This window comes from Pelmatolapia mariae, linkage group LG7 (assembly GCF_036321145.2).
Source record: "Pelmatolapia mariae isolate MD_Pm_ZW linkage group LG7, Pm_UMD_F_2, whole genome shotgun sequence".
Lineage (NCBI taxonomy): Eukaryota > Metazoa > Chordata > Actinopteri > Cichliformes > Cichlidae > Pelmatolapia > Pelmatolapia mariae.
Window position 1 is genome coordinate 43803347 of NC_086233.1, and position 18519 is coordinate 43821865.

An 18519-nucleotide genomic window follows, 5' to 3' on the forward strand; every position below is an offset into this window, starting at 1 on the left:
GTATATGACTAGAAAAACAAAGCTGTCATTGGTACACAGCATGAGGAAAAATGTACAGCAAATAATCAAACAGTTTTAAGAAAATAAGTTGTTTAAGTCTTTTTTTTCTCTCCTTTTTTTAGTGGATCAAAGTTGTATCCAGTATTTTTTATTGTGCACTTTCACTTCCCCTTGCTGTGTTTCATTTACCTTAAAAAAGATAAGCGTCACAGGTCAGAGTGACCAAAAAAATGCACATTAAAAAGAAGTTTCCAACTTACAGTAGCACTCCTCTTAGTTTTAGCATACATATATATATATATATTTATAGATAAAAGTTGAAAATAACTTCTATGTATTCCACTTACATATGGAATGCTTAAAAGCGAAACTAGCTTCCAAAGACCTCCTGTCAGTTACCTCTTTAATCAGCATAACCTAACAAGTGGATTGTTATATTTATTATTCACATCCCAGTACAGTACCAATTATTATTATAACCAATATTTTATTCATTTCATAATTGCAAACCCAGGAACTGGAAACATCTCATTCTGAGATGACCTCACGCCCGCCTGTCGGCCAATGCGGATGTCTTAAAGTCCAGCATCACTGAAATAACGTCCTGCCTGCGGTCTACAGACTGTGTAGTGTGTATTTATGCGGTCAGTGCTGTGCCAGTCCAGTAAATATTTACAAGTACTTTGGAAGCATTTAGAAACAATAACATATGGCAGATGATGGCGTGACTCAGAGCTAAATCCAGTTCATTTTGTGCACGCTGTCACAACAAGGGTTTGATTATAAACGCCTTTTAAATAAGCGTCTTTTCTCTGTAAAATTAAAGTCAAATCAAATCACGATGAGATTAAAGTTCTGCATTTTATGGAAACACGTGTATTCAGTCACTAGATGGAAAGCTTGGTACAGCTTTTTTATTTGTGTATTCAGTACAGCAAGTAGACCATTAGCTTAGATTTGCCTAACGTAGCATAAAGACTAAAAATGAGATGAAACTTGAGACTTTAGCTTTAGTTCATGATCATTGACATGCGATGTAGTGAAACGGTATCAGTCTTCTTATCTGTCTTTTTCAGTAAGAAAGTGAATGAAGGCGTGTTGGCCTTTAAACTAGATTTAGCCCTGAGACGCAAGAACCTTTAAACAATTAAAACAAAGAGGCAGTTTTCTGTCTTCTTGAAAATATTACATTTCATTTCATATTCATCACCAAACACGTTTAGCTTTCCTGAACCAAGAAAATAAATCTGACCAAATCTGGGACTTGAAAATGTGTAACCGCTCACTGAATAATGTCAGCTTACGATAAATATGGAATACACAGACAGAGCACAACCTAAATACTTCTTTGCAAACATATGCCATGTTTATGTCTTAACGTGCGACCTGTGAAAAAGAGGAATGATAAAACTAAAATAAATAGACATGGCCTGAGCCTCTGTAGATAAGAAACTGCCTCTTTCTTTGCCAATAAGTATTCAGTGTTTCATTGCCTGAGAATCTGTCCAGAGTTATGCTGAGTTGAGTAAAGGGCTTAAACAAAATTAGCCTCGTATAAACTGCTGCTTTTAATATTGAGAGGAATGATTTGAGGAGACTTCCCAACACTCCCTCTGTGTCCGATCTCAGAGTGCTTCAGACCCAGTACTGGTTCTTTTTCAAGGCCGGGTTTGTTGTCCGACAGTGCTGCAACAGCTCAGGGTCTGCGTCTTTGGAGTCCATCTTGGACATTGGGATGTTATTGGCTGGGTCAGTTTTGCGAAAGGTCTCTGTGGTAGCCACCTCGCCGTTTTTGGGCTTGGATGCTGCCGTCTGGACATTGTGCTTGCCCGTCTTGTTTTTGCGAATCAGATAGTAGGCCAAGACAGCTGCCAGTAGCAAGAGAATGAGGATTACCATGATAGGGATGATAATAGGCCAGATGTTACTGCGCTTGGCAGCTTGTGGTCTTCCATATGAGCCAGATCCAGAAGCTGTAGTGGCATCTCCGTGGGGCCAGAGAGGGCTAACTGGAGTGACTAGAGGGAACCCAGGAAGATGATCAATGTCTTTGGAGGGAATCCTCAACAGAGTGACAGGGTAAATTTCAGAGGCATTGTAGGGACCGGTTTGGAAGGAAAGCACACATTCTGCAGGAGGGACCCCGTGAGCTTTGAGCAGGAAGCGAGCCTCATCCTGAGTGGCACCACTGTGTGATCCAGAAGAGCCATTTAAGACTTCCATAGCTACACGACCCTCATCCAGGTCCTTTTGGCTGAACGACTTCACTGAGTCACCTGCGTTTGGGCCTCCAGACTTTACAAACCGAGCACCTCTTGGTTGCTGGATGACAGTGAACGTTGGGGTAACTTTGGTCTTGTTGGCAAGGGGAGTTGCATCTAGAAGCTTTTTATCCAGTTGGACAAGCGCACCCTGGGGTAAGAGAGGATCCCGAGCAATGTTGGCCAGAGGCTGCACAGTAATGTTGAGGACAGAGGAAATGTTAGCAGCCCGGCTGCGGGCTGTAAATGAAACACTGTCTCGGGGTGAAGTGGACTTGACAAAGCGGACACTGACTCGGCCTTCTTTAATCAGTTTCTGGGTAAAAGCAGATGTAGGCTGCCGGTCTACCATGACAGCGGCGTACTTGGGAGCACTTGTGATTTTATAAAGGATGTCCTCCTCAATAGGGCCACCAGTGCTGACCTTCAACATCTCTTCGGTCACTAAGGTCTCATCGTTGCCCTGCTTCACCTTGATCTCAGGGGCTATGTCAAGAAGCAGGGTGTGGGCCAGTACGACAATGTGTAGCATGTATGCTTCGGTTTGGTGTTCTCCATCTGATACTATGAATTCCATGACGCTATCTACAAGGCTGTTGTCACTGTAGAAGCCCACCTCTCCACGGTTGACCATCTCTTGTGTGAATTCAGAGATTGCCTCCATTGTGCCTGAGTCAACTAGTCGACCATTGCTAGGTGCTTTGGTCACCTTGAAGTGCACCTCATCTGGAGGACTGTCCTCATCATGAGTGTTAAGTTGTCTCTGGGTCAAGAGGGTCATGGCGCCTTGAAGAACCTCAAAGAGTGTTTCTGTAGTGACTAGTTCAGGGGGGTCAGAGCCCCTCCGTTTGATTGAGATGTTAAAGACTTCCTCCAGGACCACAGACTCAGCAGGTGAGGTCAAACCACGGCCCTCAGACTTAAGATGGGCTCTGAAAGCAAAGCTGTCAGACGAGTCCGCCGAATCATCATGGACATACTCCACCTTTCCTTGAATGACATCTTCTTGCATGAAGGACGGGGTATTACGGGGCAGGTCCTGACCATCCAGCATGATACGACCACGACCGGGGAAACGCTTAATTTCAAAAATGACATCCACTTCTCCTCGGTTTTCTTCCGGTAGGCTAGCCAGAAGGTTGGAAGCATCAAGAATTGAATCATCGATGGTTTTTCTGTGGCCCTGCACAATATCCAGACCTAAGCAGAAAACACACAAACGAAGAGAAATGTTAAATTTAATCCAGTTGTTTCCCCCCCCAAAGATACCTACTATTTATTTTTGTCTGTCTCCTGTTGATATTTAATTATGCAGGAAATCGAATCTGGAGTACATTTGGAGAGACAGATGGAGCAGGGGGCTTGTTGTTTTGGCAGCAACAGAAGTAAGGCTGACAGGTCCCTTTGTGACTTCAGACTCTTAACAGTAAATTACTGTAAAGAATAAGGAAGAGAATCTAAAATGAAGAACAAGCTGCAACTCACCAGCAGATTCACCAGAAATAGAACTTTTTTTCTTCCATACTCAGTAACAAATGCGTGGTTGCTGGGTGAATTTTTCCAAAATGTCTGAGCACAGTTTTGATTTGAATTTTTTAACCAAAAACAAAACAACATATCCTAGAAATAGCATCTCTTTTTTGAAATGTATCACTAAACATTTATATGTAAAGTGTGAGAATGACAAGTTGCATTCAAATCATCACTGATCCACATTATTTGAATCTTTGTGCTCTCACCAAAGACATCAGCAATTATAGCATTGCGCTGTATTCACCAACATATTCATAGACTCTTACAGCACTTTGCAAAATGCCACCTCCAGGATACAATAAAAAAGACAAAAACTATTTTAAAGTTCTGCAGGAACGCTCTGCACTCAAACACACAAAGTAACCTTTTTTACTTTTACAGCATACAACAATGTGTGGTAAGGATAAACTCGGCTAACTAACAGAAAAATACTTGAAATGTCTGTTTGAATAATGACTTCGCTGGAGTCTTCTAATGGTGCTTCACAGATGCAGACTCTCATCTCTGCTTCCTAACATCTGTGCACATGTATTTATAATATGTATGCTTTTGGTAAGTACAAGAGTGATCATTTAGGCAGACTCTCATTTATCAGAGTGGCCTGTAAAAAAAACATGCAATTTACTTAATTGAAAGTGTTGCATATGTCCCTCATTTCATCATTTACCTTTGTTCCTCCACAGCTGTGAGGAGATGTTGCTGTGAGCAGCATAATAAGACACGGTTATGGGCAGGATGTGATGGACGTCTGATGCTGACTGGGACGAGAGCTCGATGGAGTCCTTCACTACCCAGAATGGTTCCTCGGGTAGCTGGTGCTCATAGTAGACCATTCCTGACTCCAGCTGTGCATCAGAGGAAGCGAAAATAGAAGGTGGTAAGTTGTTTCAAATAAAATCATTTCTTAATTTGGCAATCACTTCAAAGCAAGTTTTATTTTAGCAGATATTTTATTTATTTATTTCATTCCAACTAACTTTTGTAGAATCTGACAGAAATATCGAGGATTCATTATCTGACATCTGGCTCACTGCAGTCAGTCACTTGTTTGCTTGACTAACTTTATAGGCAAAGACTGGTATTTTAGCTCGGTAAGATATTTTTATTTGGAGCAGTGGTTTGGCTTAGCTCAGCTGGATTGCCTGAAGTCACTGTTGCCTCTTCTCTCTCTCTCTCTCTCTCAAACAAACACGGAAAAAGGTGCACATGTGAATTTCTGCATGCAGGAAAAAAGCAAACACACGCTGCCGAATAACTCAAATCATCAAACGCTTTCGGCTTGACGACGTGTTAGATTTTCTGTCACAGTCCAAAAGGAGCAGTTTTCAGGGAAATAATTTGTTCTCATGCTCGTCCAAGCACGGTCAGATGTCAAGAATGGAAATGAACAGATAGTCTTGATCCGACTGTTGCCAACACAGCTGCACGTGTGGCGCTGCTAAACTATCGACGCTGTGTGCCTCATAATCCTAAACCAAAGCCATTAAAAGCTAAAACTAGCATCAGTAAAGTTTCAATATTCCTTATTTTTTGTAATCTGAATATTTGGTTATATAATAATAATAACGCTAGACAAATAAACATATACGTGGTTATGGAACAGCGGAGCTCTTTGGAATCAAGAACCCCACCCTGATGAAGGGTGTTGCCAAAGCAAATTGGTTTTAGCCACAAAAAGCCAAAGAGATTTTATTATACTCAGAAATCCTTACTTTCTGCCCTTTCCATCTCTGCCCATTGCATGTGCACTTAACAGTCATAAAGGTACAGGCAGAGCAAAGCTGCACACACCCACTCTTCAAACAATATTAAAAGGATTAAAAGGATATCAAAGAAACAAAAACTCCTAATACCAGTGAGACATCACTAGCAATGATGCCCCCTGGTGGGAAAGAAATGTTCATGCTTCACATGTTGTCAGTTTGAAAGAAAAATACATTCAGATTCAACAAACTGCAGTTACAGACATGAACATGGAACAAACAAAAAAGGGAGTTTAGACAGCATCAGACAGTAAAGCACGACTTTCAGAGCTAATAACTTTTGAGTTGCTTTCCTTATGAAAATACAGTTATTGCTATCATCATAAATATGCTTCCTATTTAAGTAGTAGATTACAATTAATTTTACAAAAAATACATATACATTTACAAATCATTCCCTATCTGTATCTGTGAAGATGCTGATAGGGAACGTAGGATGAGAGAAAGGAATGTGGATTGCAAAGTTATCTTCATATTCATTCATAAATATCTAAAAAGAGCATTATTAAATGCCACGTCCAGTTGAACAGAATCAACTTTTTGGAAGAGCGTTATTAAATTCTCCCCAAAACAGTCCAAATAAACCTTTGGAGATAAAGTTAGATCGGGAATCCTGAGGTGGAGAAGAGGGATAGTAGATTTACTGGACAAAGGATGTTGAACAGACAGGAGGAAAAGAAGGATACCATTCATGGATGGAGTGAAGGAGGACAGAGGGCTGGTGTGGCAGAAGAGGTGTTCTCAAATCTTGTTTGAACATTTGCTAAAACTGGACAGCATTGTTGCTTGGTTAACAGCAACCGACACCACTAATTTGTTCCTTGGAGCCAAAGTACAAACTGAAACGTTTAGTGCCAGTAATCAGAGAGCTGTACAAGAGGCTGGTTTTCAGGAAGCAAAAACAACACCAAAAAATCAGCACTATTGATTGTCTGAGAGCATTTAATACAGCAAGAAGACATTTTCTATCATGTCAAAAAGGTATGGGCGTATGCAGAGGAAATAAAACTGTACATAAAACAGCACAAGTTGATCCTATGCTGCCAGCTTGTGCTGATAGGATTAGCTGTCTTACACGCATGGAAGCAGTTTTATGTCTTATATCTCCCATGTGTGCTTGATGGTCTGTGCAACAGATGAGTGACGTGCCTTTTACAGCTGTCACTTCTTAGACACGCGGACCTGCTATTAATAGTGATGTTAAATCTCAAAGTAAAGAGGATTTACTCTGGAAAAAAGAACAGAAATACATATTTTCACTGAACCCCGAAACTCTAAAAGTAATTATTAAAAGGAGCTAACATTAAAGGATCTTTTCCTGCAATTTTCTAACGTACAATTTTGTTTCAATTTCATTTCATGGTTTATTATGTCGATCTATATCTCCCTGCTAACATAAAATCATTTACAACTTCTGATAAAGAGAAAGGAAAACGTGTTAAATGTCTCCTAAAGGAAACATATGCCAGAAATGCATATTTCGCAGCTCCCGCAGAAAAAGCAATCACCTGTGATTGTGAGAATTGACTAATTTCCTCGTACTGGTTCCTGTCATTGGCCAGGATGAGTCTTCCCAAACGAGGCGGGCGGATAAGTGAGTAGCTTATCTCATTTCCATCCCCACTGGTTACAGCCCCCACATTGGCGCTTGTGATGGGCTGCCTTGTTCCTGTGAAAAGACAAACACACACACACATAGACAAGCAGTCCTCTGATGAGTGCTGATGACTCTACTGAATGTGGCCTCTTTGCAGTCTAGTTTAGCTTGTAAAATTACAGCCCCAAACTTTAGAGGTTACTTTAACTCATGCACAGGGTAGATGAGCTTCCTGATGCGGAGAGCATGAAATGTGTCAGATGGAGCCACGTTTTAAATACATTATCGTCTGATTGTTTCATCTGCTCAGAAGCACAAATAAAGGAGAAAGGTGCTACATTTCTGGATTTTAATGTTCACAAATCATCATGACTACTCCTGTAGCCTCTCTGCTCTGTGTATGCGTGCAGCTCAGTCTGTTGTTGGTTAAAAACAGACCTTATAGAAGGGGTGTCAAACATGAGTCCCGGGGGCCAGAATCGGCTCGGCAAAGACTCCAATAAGGCCCACTGGACGAATGTGGAAAATGTGAAAGAGTATACATTTTGGACTCTTAACTGTATTTTCAGATGTTTTAGAGCCAAGTGATTCATACTACACCAAAGTAATTAAGTAACAAAAAAACAATGCCATGACAGAAATGTTCCTGTTTTTTCAGTCTGCTATTGAACAATCGACAACTTTATTTCTTACGATTTGAGCACAAATAATCTACTACGGCAGCATTTCTTTGTCATGTATAAAAACTGTAAACTGTATTGTTGAAACTGCAATGTCTCATGGATTAAATGCACTGATGAACTTCTTTATACTGACAGAAAGGGGTGTTTCACTGGCTTGATCCACTTAAGATCAATCATATGTGGCCCATGATGTAAAATGAATTTAACACAGACAGGAAGGCAAAGGAAATGGAAATAGCATGGACCCAGCAAGCTGTTACTGGCTGAGGGATACACACCCACCCACACACTTCCTAAAGACTGTAAGCCCAGAAGCATCCCAAACAGCAAAATATGAAAAAAGTAAGAAAGGTCAGGTAGAAGATTACACCTCAGAAGTTCATAATTGACACCTAAAATGTGTTTTTTAAAAAAAACAAGTTGTTTTTTAGGAACATCCTGTGTATTACACCTTAAATAAGTTTTGCACACACTTTTATTCTGTGTGTTATAAGCCTGACTAACAACCAGTTCTTAAAATAAATGTTGTCATTGTAATAACTATACTGTGTGTGTGACTGCGCATTCATCATCATGGTTATCTTTCTATCACTGTCATCTTCAGAAGGTTTTTTTTTTTTGGCATCTTACCTGGAAATACCATGAGGTTCGCCTGCGTTACCATGGTGATGGTGAGTGGCCTGGCTGTGACGACAAATTTGTAGAGAGGAGACGTGTGCTCGCCGTCTGTCACTGTGAAACTGAAGCTGCCAGAATCCTCACCTGGAGCAGAACAGATTGAACAATTTTAACGGGTCACTTGTTAAGTTCGAGCTTTGAATCTGCTTTTGTGTGTTTGTGCCCCTTTTTTGTGTCTCTGAAACTTTATTGTCTTTACACTTGAAAAGGCGGAACATTGCTTAAAGCTTGCTACACCTTTATTGCCTTGTTAGAACGTAAAAAAACACCACGTATTTGTCACAATAAGGTACAAATAAATATTACATGTACTACTTATTTAATTATTTTTTTTACAACCTAGCCACAGTATATCTCTAGGGTTTAATTGGCCTATTGATCAATACCAGTGACATTCTGATTACATTACAAGTTTATTGAGATTTCTGCTTGGAGAAACATAAAGACCTGTGTTTAAGCTCGTCGTGTTAGCAACACTCTGAGGTAGACGCAGATAAAGGTCACAGAGTAATCAGCGTGTCAGCGGAGATACAGCGTGATCGAGCACTTAACCTCTTATTCTAATGATCTCACCCTCGTGGACGAAGATGACCTCGCCTTTGTTTACGTGAGCCTGCGTAAAATTTAGGATCTCATCATCAGGCGCCTCTTTCAGTGCAACCCTCCCATTGATCGGCATTTCAACGTTGTAAACCAGTTCCTCTGCGGGAGTGTCAGCGTCCTCAGTGCTCAGCATGCTGGAAGTGATATCAGCTTCCTCACCAGCAAAAACCTGTGAAATACCAAAGACAACAGGAGAGAGAAACACAGTTAAAGACACTTTAGGGGTCGGGGAAAAACATCAATACAGTATCATGATATTTTGTGCAGTATTTTATTTAATATATGAAAATACATACATAAATAATAAATAAAAATACTCTACATATAGCTAGATAGATAGATAGATAGATAGATAGATAGATAGATAGATAGACAGATAGATAGATAGATGGATCGATCGATGGTAAGTACAAAAAGAAAACCCAGCCTATCTGTGAAACATAAAGCAGCCAGCTCCAAAGTAAGAATTTAAAAGGTTAATTATTTCTCCATGGCAGTCTACACACGCCTGTTATCAGAAGATGGAACACAGCAGTGCAGACTGAATGACTCTCCCTAGGTGGAGGGCCCTTAATGGACTTCTAATGGTCGGATGGCTGAAAAGAGCATTAATTGAAAGAAATGGGCCAGATCTCTAGAAAGACATTCTTAAATAGCTGGAATCAGTTGGGAGAGTGTGCTTAGGGTGCCTTGCAGTGAGAAGTAAATATCGATCTAGAAAGCCACTCACCCTTCAATACCACACTCCCTCTTTTTACAGACCCAGGATAAAGACCAGAAAGCCTCTGGGCAGAGGAAAAGAGGACACTTCGGTGGTAGATGTTAATGTGGTAAGTGTCAGTCAGTGGGAGACAGAAAGCGACAGATCCTAACAAAGCACAGGCTCAGTGACCAGAAACTGGTAATCGAACTGGGGAGGACACAATTATTGCCCTCTGAGGACAAAACAGAACATGTGATCACTGTTTAATACGTGAGGTCAAACCGGATATGCATTTCCTCCTAAAATGAAAATCATTCAGTAAAGCAAGGATCACTTACTTTAACTGATTCAAATCTGTAATTGCAAATTTCAGTGAACTAAACAGCGTCTCTTAATAAAAAAATTATCCATAGTAGAATGAGACCAGACACATCTGGCTGGACCTGGTTTTTCAAATCTGTCTGTCAGTGTCACATAAAGTCTCGGTATGAATTTCTGGGTGGAAGTGCAGATTAAGACACACTGACAAGAACACAGCCAAAGCCTGGAAAGTGTTTTGATAAAAAATAAAATAAAAACATAAGACAAACTATCTCGATGGGATTCTTTTCTAATGAGGATACCACCAAAGGAGAAAAAAAAGAAATAGTTGCTCAGCTTCTGTGACTGATTTCTCTGTACAGATTAATGGTGGCTGTTTATCAGAAACCCTGTTGCTAATGGACGATGTCTAAAGAGAAAACTGATACCGTTCTTTCTGCTATTATCACAGCCACGGTACTAAAATCTTTTAGTGATACTAAAGTGTCTACACTGCTTCAAAAACACACTACCAAATATTGTAAGTAAGGCATGGCACACGAACAGTTTCAGGTCTTAAAGTGGGATTTAGTTTGACTCTAATAGCAGCTGAACGCCTAAATTAATAGTTAAGTTTATGCTGTAGGCAATTCACACATTTAAAACCAATACTGCTTTATGGTACGAAACACTCTTAATGAAATATAAAGGATTATTTGCAACAAGATGAAGCGCCTGTGAGAGAGTAACTGGGTGCAGTGGTGCTTTTAGCATGCTCACACTGAATGTGGCAGACTACAGACGTTTAGCAGGTCTTCTGGTATAATACTTACTGTGCATGCTTACTAGGTTTGGTCACAGGGTTTATGTGTTTCTCAATGGAGGGTCCTTTATGGGCTCATTTTAGTTTGGGTAACTGTTTGGATTTGATTTGTTACAGAGTTTGAAAATGTTGATTCCTTGTTTGATTTAACATACTAATAGTGAGCTGGATTACTATGAATAGTCCTGAGTTTTCATTTATGTCTTTACTTCATCTACATGATTTTTGTAAATAGTTTCTGTTTTATGATGTTTTGGGTCATGATTTTATTGTTATTCTAACATGATGAGTTTTATTTGTACTGTTCAGGTTGGTGTCTCGGTTTCAAAGAGTTACTGATACAAGTTTACAATTTACTCTTGTGGTAAATTTTAGCATATAGGAAAGCTATATGCTAACAATGCTATACAGCTATAGGGGCGATCTAGGGGCTCTATAGGGGCGATCTAGGGGCTCTATAGGGGCGATCTAGGGGCTCTATAGGGGCAATGTAGGGGCTCTATAGGGGCGATCGTGGCTCAAGAGTTGGCAGTTCGTCTTGTAATCGGAAGGTTGCCGGTTCGAGCCCGGCCCGGACAGTCTCGGTCGTTGTGTCCTTGGGCAAGACACTTCACCCGTTGCCTACTGGTGGTGGTCAGAGGGCCCGGTGGCGCCAGTGTCCGGCAGCCTCGCCTCTGTCAGTGCGCCCCAGGGCAGCTGTGGCTACAATGTAGCTTGCCATCACCGGTGTGTGGACGCTTTGGGGTCCTTAGGGACTAAGTAAAGTGCTATACAAATACAGGCCATTTACAGCTGTATTTAAAACTAGGTTCTTTACTGCTGTTGTTTGTATTGACAACATGTAAGCCTATGGGGAATAATATATAGGGATTCTTTTATTATGACTTTGTTACAATAACAGGTCATAACCATTTAAATACAGAACAATTTCAGTACCTGTACAATCTCCCAAAGTGTTTTTCTTTTCTTCTGGGAAACAAAATTAACTTAATATTCACTTAATATTCGTTACAAAACATTCTAATGAATTCTGCTAAATAAAGAAATGAATTCCACATATGCACTACATAATTATGTCACGTATATGGGTCTTGTCTCTTTGTTTAATATATGTATTTTGGCAACTTCCTGTTTTTATTTTGAAAGTTTTTTTTTTTTTTTTTTATCATGTTCTGGGTTAGTTTTGCTTCCATTTGCTGGACTTTACATTAAAGGCTTCTGTTGCTGATGTCATGCTAGCTCATGTGTTCACTGGACAAATTAAAATAATATGACTGTCAATAAAATTTAAGCAATCACAGGCAGAAAATCATCTTTAGTAAGACGTGTACAAAATAATTTGCCAATCGAATCTATTTTTCTCCATATTCTCCAGAAATGTGGCGCTGCTGCAAATATCAGGGAATAGATGATGAGGGAAAACCTTAAGACTCATCAAGCAATCAACATCCCTGGGACCGCATTGTCTTCCATTTCCCTATTATAGACGCTTTCAGAGAAAGTTAAATCTTTAGTTCTTAAGCTTTTGTCTTTTTAAGTGCTTTATGTCACTTCTGGTTTTTCACATACCTCCAGAGTTCTGCAATATAACAAATGTTTTATGAAGTCTATAATTTAGTTGCCTTTCAGTCCACTGCTTATAACATCCCACTCAATTTGACACTCCATCAAAGCCCTTTCAAAGCCCAGACTGCATCAACAGTTCAAAGCTGTGATCCATCATTATACACTTACTGCTTTTTCTGTTGCTAGATTTTGTCTTTGTTGCTCTCAAACGATAACGCTTAAAAAATGGTGATGAGCGCAAAGATAAGTAGGCTTTGAGTCAAAGATAAATCAAGAGTCCCATTCATAACAAAAGCCCTATGTCTATATGTCTAATCTCAGTGTCGAGCGGCAGAAAAGACCAATATTTGTCCCTCGCATAATAAAAAACGCATTTAGAATATGCAGAAGTCTATTATTAACAAAGGAGACATAAGCAAGAAATAAAAGAAGACTTATGTTTGCAACAGATAAAAAGGAAATAAGACTGGGGTCATTTCATGTGAAAGTTACCCATGTGTTGCGTATTTCTGCGTTGAAACATGTGCGTGTACAGTCAAACAGAATTAGCACCGACAGGTTCATCTGTAGTTCAAAAGAAGTTTCGACACCTCGGTTAAAGAGAACCCAAATTTATTTGAATGGTAAATGTTTTTGAAAGTCTAAGTTACACATAGTTATTGCTTCAAAGGCATCTATATGAGCATATGTCTACTCCTTGGAGAGCAGAGTTGGTTGTTTTGAAGCAAATATGTGGCAAAATTTGGAATAATGCCCAAACTGTCAGCTTGGAGGGGAGAGAGGCCTACTTCATGAATTTCATGAATTTTGAGCCAAAAAAATCTACTAAACATGTATCTCACACTGTGGCAGCACTGGCACTGCTGGCTGAAGTCCCTGCAGAGACCGTTTGTCTGATTGTGACTGGACCTGGTGATTTTTTTTCACCATAGAGGTTCTGGACTAAGAGAGAAAAAGGAGGGACAATAAGCTTACATGTGTCCAGTTCCTTGATGAGCAAAAACATGTGTCGCTAGGTAGGTGCTAGGTAGAACCGACAGCTCTATCACATCAGCCTACAACAACAAACAGGAAAGTGTTTTATCCTCGTTGTTGCAGAAACCTGCAGAGATCTTGTGATACGGGGCTTTAGAGGAGCTCGTTCTCCTTGGGGCAGTTTTCTTCTCGCGGCCTGCAAAAAGCACAGTCTGATAGTTTGTCCGGGGGCACACCGATGGTGGGGGAGTGCAGACTAACCCAAACGTTCCCAGCCAAATCTGGACTCTGTCAGAGAGGTTTGCAAGTGGATTGCCTTAAGGCAGAACACCCACTTTTCCTCTTTGCACCATGGATGAGACAGCTGCTCAGTGCATGCCCACCCCTCTATTTTAGCCCTATTCTCGCAGAAGCCTTCGGTGTACAGTATGCAGACATGACTCAGCTGAAAATAGCACCACCCACCTGGAAAATTTCTCAGCTTTAAGCAGCACTGCAGACAAATTTGGTGTCCCATCGTTCAAGCTGAGGGGACAAGCTACTGGCAATTATCTGTGGGAATAATCATGTTAATGCTGAAAACTGTTTGCTCGACAGCAGCCTAACACATCCTCAAGAAAAGCTCTCAAGTCATCTAAAGCCCAGGATTTATTCACCTTTACAAAGAGATTGCTGTTAAATGCCAGCTCTTATAGGAACTAGGTTTAACTAAGGTTTTCCAGAGGCTGACATGAGAAGCTTTCCTGTTGGTCTCCAGCAGGATTTAGTACACAAACAGTTTTTTCCCTGTTTCCCATTCAAATGTTTTTTGTGTTGTCCGAGATCCATCAAATACTAATTAAACGGTGAAATGTGTACTGTACCTTTTTCACAAAAAGGTATATGTTTGCTAATGGCAAACAGAATTTACACTGTTAGAAGGCTGAAGTTGAGCGATGCTATTACAGAGCAATTCCCGGTCCTTTACACTAGATGGCCACATTAGCCCATTCTCAACCAGAGCCAATCTAGGGCAGGTAATCTGAAAATGGTCTCGCAAACTGATAGTTTATATAACAATCAATGCATTTAGCACCTAGGAGGACGGGCCGCAAATTCAATCTGATTGGAGATAATGGCTGGCATTTCATTTTGAGGGAGTAATGAAGTAGCTGCCATAGGCAAATGACTTTGTTTGCCAGTGACTCAACATCATCCTCTAAACGTCTGAGACTCTGAGGGGCGCCAGATGTTTGCAGCTGCATCCGAAACTGCCTAGGCATGGTGTTTAAGTACAAGTCCACCAGTGTGTTCATAATTCTATACTGGGGAGCTAAAGTTGACAGCGGGAATAATGCTGTTTCATTTCGATTTCTCCTCCCCTCATCCAGCCCATTCCTCTCAGAGATACAGGTTAACTACATGCCCTCGCTCCTACTTTGTGTCGTAATGAGAGATTAAACAAAACTACTTAGCGAGGGTAATGAGGCTATCACTCAAAGTCAAAGTAATCTTGTAAAATGTGAGAGATGCAAAAGCAAAATAGATAGGCAGGTAGAGTGAGGCGCTTCTGCACAGGAACACAGCAAAGTCAGGCGGAAGCAGACGAAGACAGACAGGGTTTAAATTCTAATCAAGACCAGCTGTATCCTGCAACACCGGGCCAAATGTGATCAGACTGAGCAGAACCCGATCACGGTCGTGTTAGTCATCATGTCTACAGAGGTCACTACACACACACACAGAACACACACACACACACTTCCTGCTCTAAATCAATCCAAGTGCCACTGGGCCAGCCCCTTGCTCTGTTCGGGTTAGACATCCACATATTATTATGTTACATTCTGCAGCCGCAGCAGAGGAGTCGCAGGGATTGGATGCTGCCCTCACTCTGCCAGAAAGCCGCGGTCTCATCGACCATCTTGGTTTTCCAAAAATACGGGTTGCCAGGGAGACGAAGAGCCACAGGCAGAGCGGGGAGGGCTGAATGACACAGTTGGTTTCCAGTTCTGTGAGCTGATTACTGTCGACTTTTTCCGACTGCGTGACTACTCCTGCTGTAGAATCTACGTTATTCATCCCCCTAAACTTTTCTTTCATGACTGACGTAAATCAGTTTAAAAGCTTGCCACAAACTCATTATAAGCCTTCAGCAGAGTCATTCAAATTCCCTGTTAGATATACACCTTTCTTCTTACAACATAAAGTTCTAAGAATTCAGTGCGGAGGTGTTTCGTTCTTTGACAGTCTGCCACTACCAACTTATGAAACATTATCCAAATCGCCGGGGAGAAGCAAATATGCACGTCCATCAAACTTCTGTGTCGTTATGGTGTAATTTCACTTGGAACCCAAGCACAACTTTCCCCTCAGAAAAGTGACAGTACAGGATCAAAATGGAAAATGTAGACACATACTCAGAAATGTATACCTGAAATTCTGCCTGACGCTTTATAGTGGGCACACAGAGGTGAATCACTGCCCTTCTATTGTAACGTGACTTTGCACGACTTACATTCTGAATTTTCACTTTATTAAAAAAGCAAATACTCTTAGGGAGACGGTGCATGTCTGAGATCTGTATAGTTCAGACTCGATGTACAAATTCCATGCATTCATTTGCCTTACTGCGTGGAGAACATTTTATATGCAGTTCATACAAGATTCATGATTTTGGACTGTTACTGCGGCTGAAACTATAGTGTATGGATGTGAGAACTGTCAGCAAAGCCTACAGATTTCATTCAGAGAAGATTAATCTATCAGCTTCTACAGACAGATAGATCTGTCTGTTATTTTGTTGGAAAATCAAACTAAATGAAGACTAAAGCACAAAGCACTATGGGGTAATTCTGCTAAATTGACCGCCTTTCAACACGCCAGAATCTCATCAACCGTTATAAAGCCATTAATCTGTCATTCTTTCATATTTTGTGCGGCTTGAGCATCAGACCAGAGTTTGAAGCAGGTGGTAATGCCTGTAGCCTGTCAATCATGCATGCACGAGTCAAACTAGGTCTCTCTTCCTGCAAACTGCAGCAGAGAGACCAAATATATACACTTTCATTTAATAACTTGCTCCAATAATGTTTGAAACACTGCAATAAACATGTGCTCTTTTCTCTTTCACAGGGAATGAAAGCTGGTGGTCAGCTTGAATTGCCATCGGGTAAAATGTACAACACTTTATAAGCATAAGGGAGTTTCAATATGTTAACTTTTCTGGCTTGATGAGCATGTGGGAGAATTGGTCATCTATCACATGTTCATAAGAGCAAAGTATTACCTCTGTTCCGGTGTTGCGCATCAGTTTCGGGGGCTCATCGTTGACAGGTATGACAGTAACCGAGATGGTGAAAGGGAGGCTCCTGCGGTCAATGTCATAAGCAGAGAGCGAGAGTGTAAAATTGTCCTCTGTGCTCTCTGTGCTGTCGTGCATGTAGTAGACTTCTCCATGTCTCATCTGCAAGAGACCAAAAGGATGCCAGTTGTTATATAGATCTCATCATGAATCATACCTGAGTGGCAGAAGGTTAGATGAACTTCAAAGGTGGGATTCAATTTTACAGTGTGACTGTGTCAACATCTGTACACAGTGGAAACCAGGGAGCCGTAACTTCTCTATAAACCTGGATAAATCTTTTAGGAGGAAGTCAAGATCACGACCTGCACACAGCATTATTCAAAAGTCTTGAGCCATTCCTCAAAGTGATCTTGAACAATAGTTTTCTCAAGGTCTTTCAAAGACCTTAGCTACTGGCTCCAAACTTTGAACCAAAAATGTATCACTCCATAAAATCTATTGCCACTCATTGTCAGACCAGTACTTATAGCTGCGCATTGTCAGAGGAATGCTTTTTTTTTCTTTTTTTTGTTTGTTAAGCCACTTAACACCGATCATTTAATTATAACAAAATGCAGCTAACTCAAGGTGTGAGGTCAACATATGACAGACAACAAAGAACCATTCTTAAGGAAGAGACACAGAGAAAAGGACAAGGAATGCAAAATTAGACAAGTACTGGACTAAAAATCAATGGCAACAGATTTGATGGAGTGATGAATTCAAATTTTTGGTTCCAGTTGTTGGTATTGCTACAGCAATTATCTCAGTTGTTTTCCTGACTGAAGTTTGGTCCATTTACAGCATCCTGCCACGCGATTGCATTTGTCCCTAACCATCAGGAACCCTCACGTTAACTTTTATTGAATGGAAAAAAGTTAGCTTTCATCCTCCAGCTTCAATGTGTTTGCATTATGCTAATCATAGCTGCGTAGCTAGCCTCCATGTGGCACATCATTATACCAGCTAGCCCAAATTCAGTAAACCTACAAACGTCACTGCTGTTTCGTTTTCTGTCTTCATTTATGTCAGAAGTGATAGCAGAGCTGTACGTTTTAATTTTTCAGAAATCCCTCAATCAGAACATGGTATATTATTTAATCTTAAGTTTTTGGGCAGAGACTTCCTGCAAACCACTAGAGGGAGCCCACGTACCACCAGTTGTGCGCATACCACAGTTTGAGAATGACTGTGATACAGAAAATGACAGAAAATGTCTGATTGGCAACAACTTCATTCTTCATCATGACAGTGATCCCAAACACGCTGGCAATGCAACAAAAGCATACCTGGAGAGAAAAACAGCAGTGTGGGATCATCTTTTTCAGAGAACAAGATGGTTAAAGAAATTATAGGAAAGCTTGCTTGAGGGAGTTCAGATTGTGAATAATGGTAGTCATATCAAATACTGACTTTCAAGCTTACTGAAAACACTGTTTTTGCTTTGTATACTGCATTTCCATTTGTGTTTGCGCAATTCAACAAAATCGCTGCAGCTATTTCCCATTTTCGTAGAAAAATAAAACAAAATGAGGGTCGGCTCAAGACTTTTGCACAGGGCTGTAGTTTGAAACGTGGATGGATTCAACGTGTTCGTCACATATGAAGCACAATATGCTTATTCTTCACAGCAAGTGAGACAGTAAAACTACTGCCACAATACTGTATTATTACAGTCAAGTGTAACGAAATCAAGGCACTGATAAGGG

At 40.6% G+C, this 18519-nt stretch overlaps 1 protein-coding gene across 1 annotated transcript in view; it reads right to left on the reverse strand.

Annotated features, from left to right (window-relative positions):
- Nucleotides 1-1176: 1176 nt before the first annotated feature.
- Nucleotides 1177-18519, reverse strand: part of cspg4 (chondroitin sulfate proteoglycan 4) — a 71687-nt gene continuing 54344 nt past the window's right edge. The window contains exons 6-11 of the mRNA XM_063480986.1: nucleotides 16754-16930; nucleotides 9089-9287; nucleotides 8468-8599; nucleotides 7066-7226; nucleotides 4462-4639; nucleotides 1177-3461 (exon numbers count right to left, since the gene is read on the reverse strand). Of these exons, the coding sequence (XP_063337056.1) occupies nucleotides 1636-3461; nucleotides 4462-4639; nucleotides 7066-7226; nucleotides 8468-8599; nucleotides 9089-9287; nucleotides 16754-16930 (2673 nt within the window). The 3' untranslated portion in view covers nucleotides 1177-1635. The remainder of the gene's footprint in view (nucleotides 3462-4461; nucleotides 4640-7065; nucleotides 7227-8467; nucleotides 8600-9088; nucleotides 9288-16753; nucleotides 16931-18519) is intronic.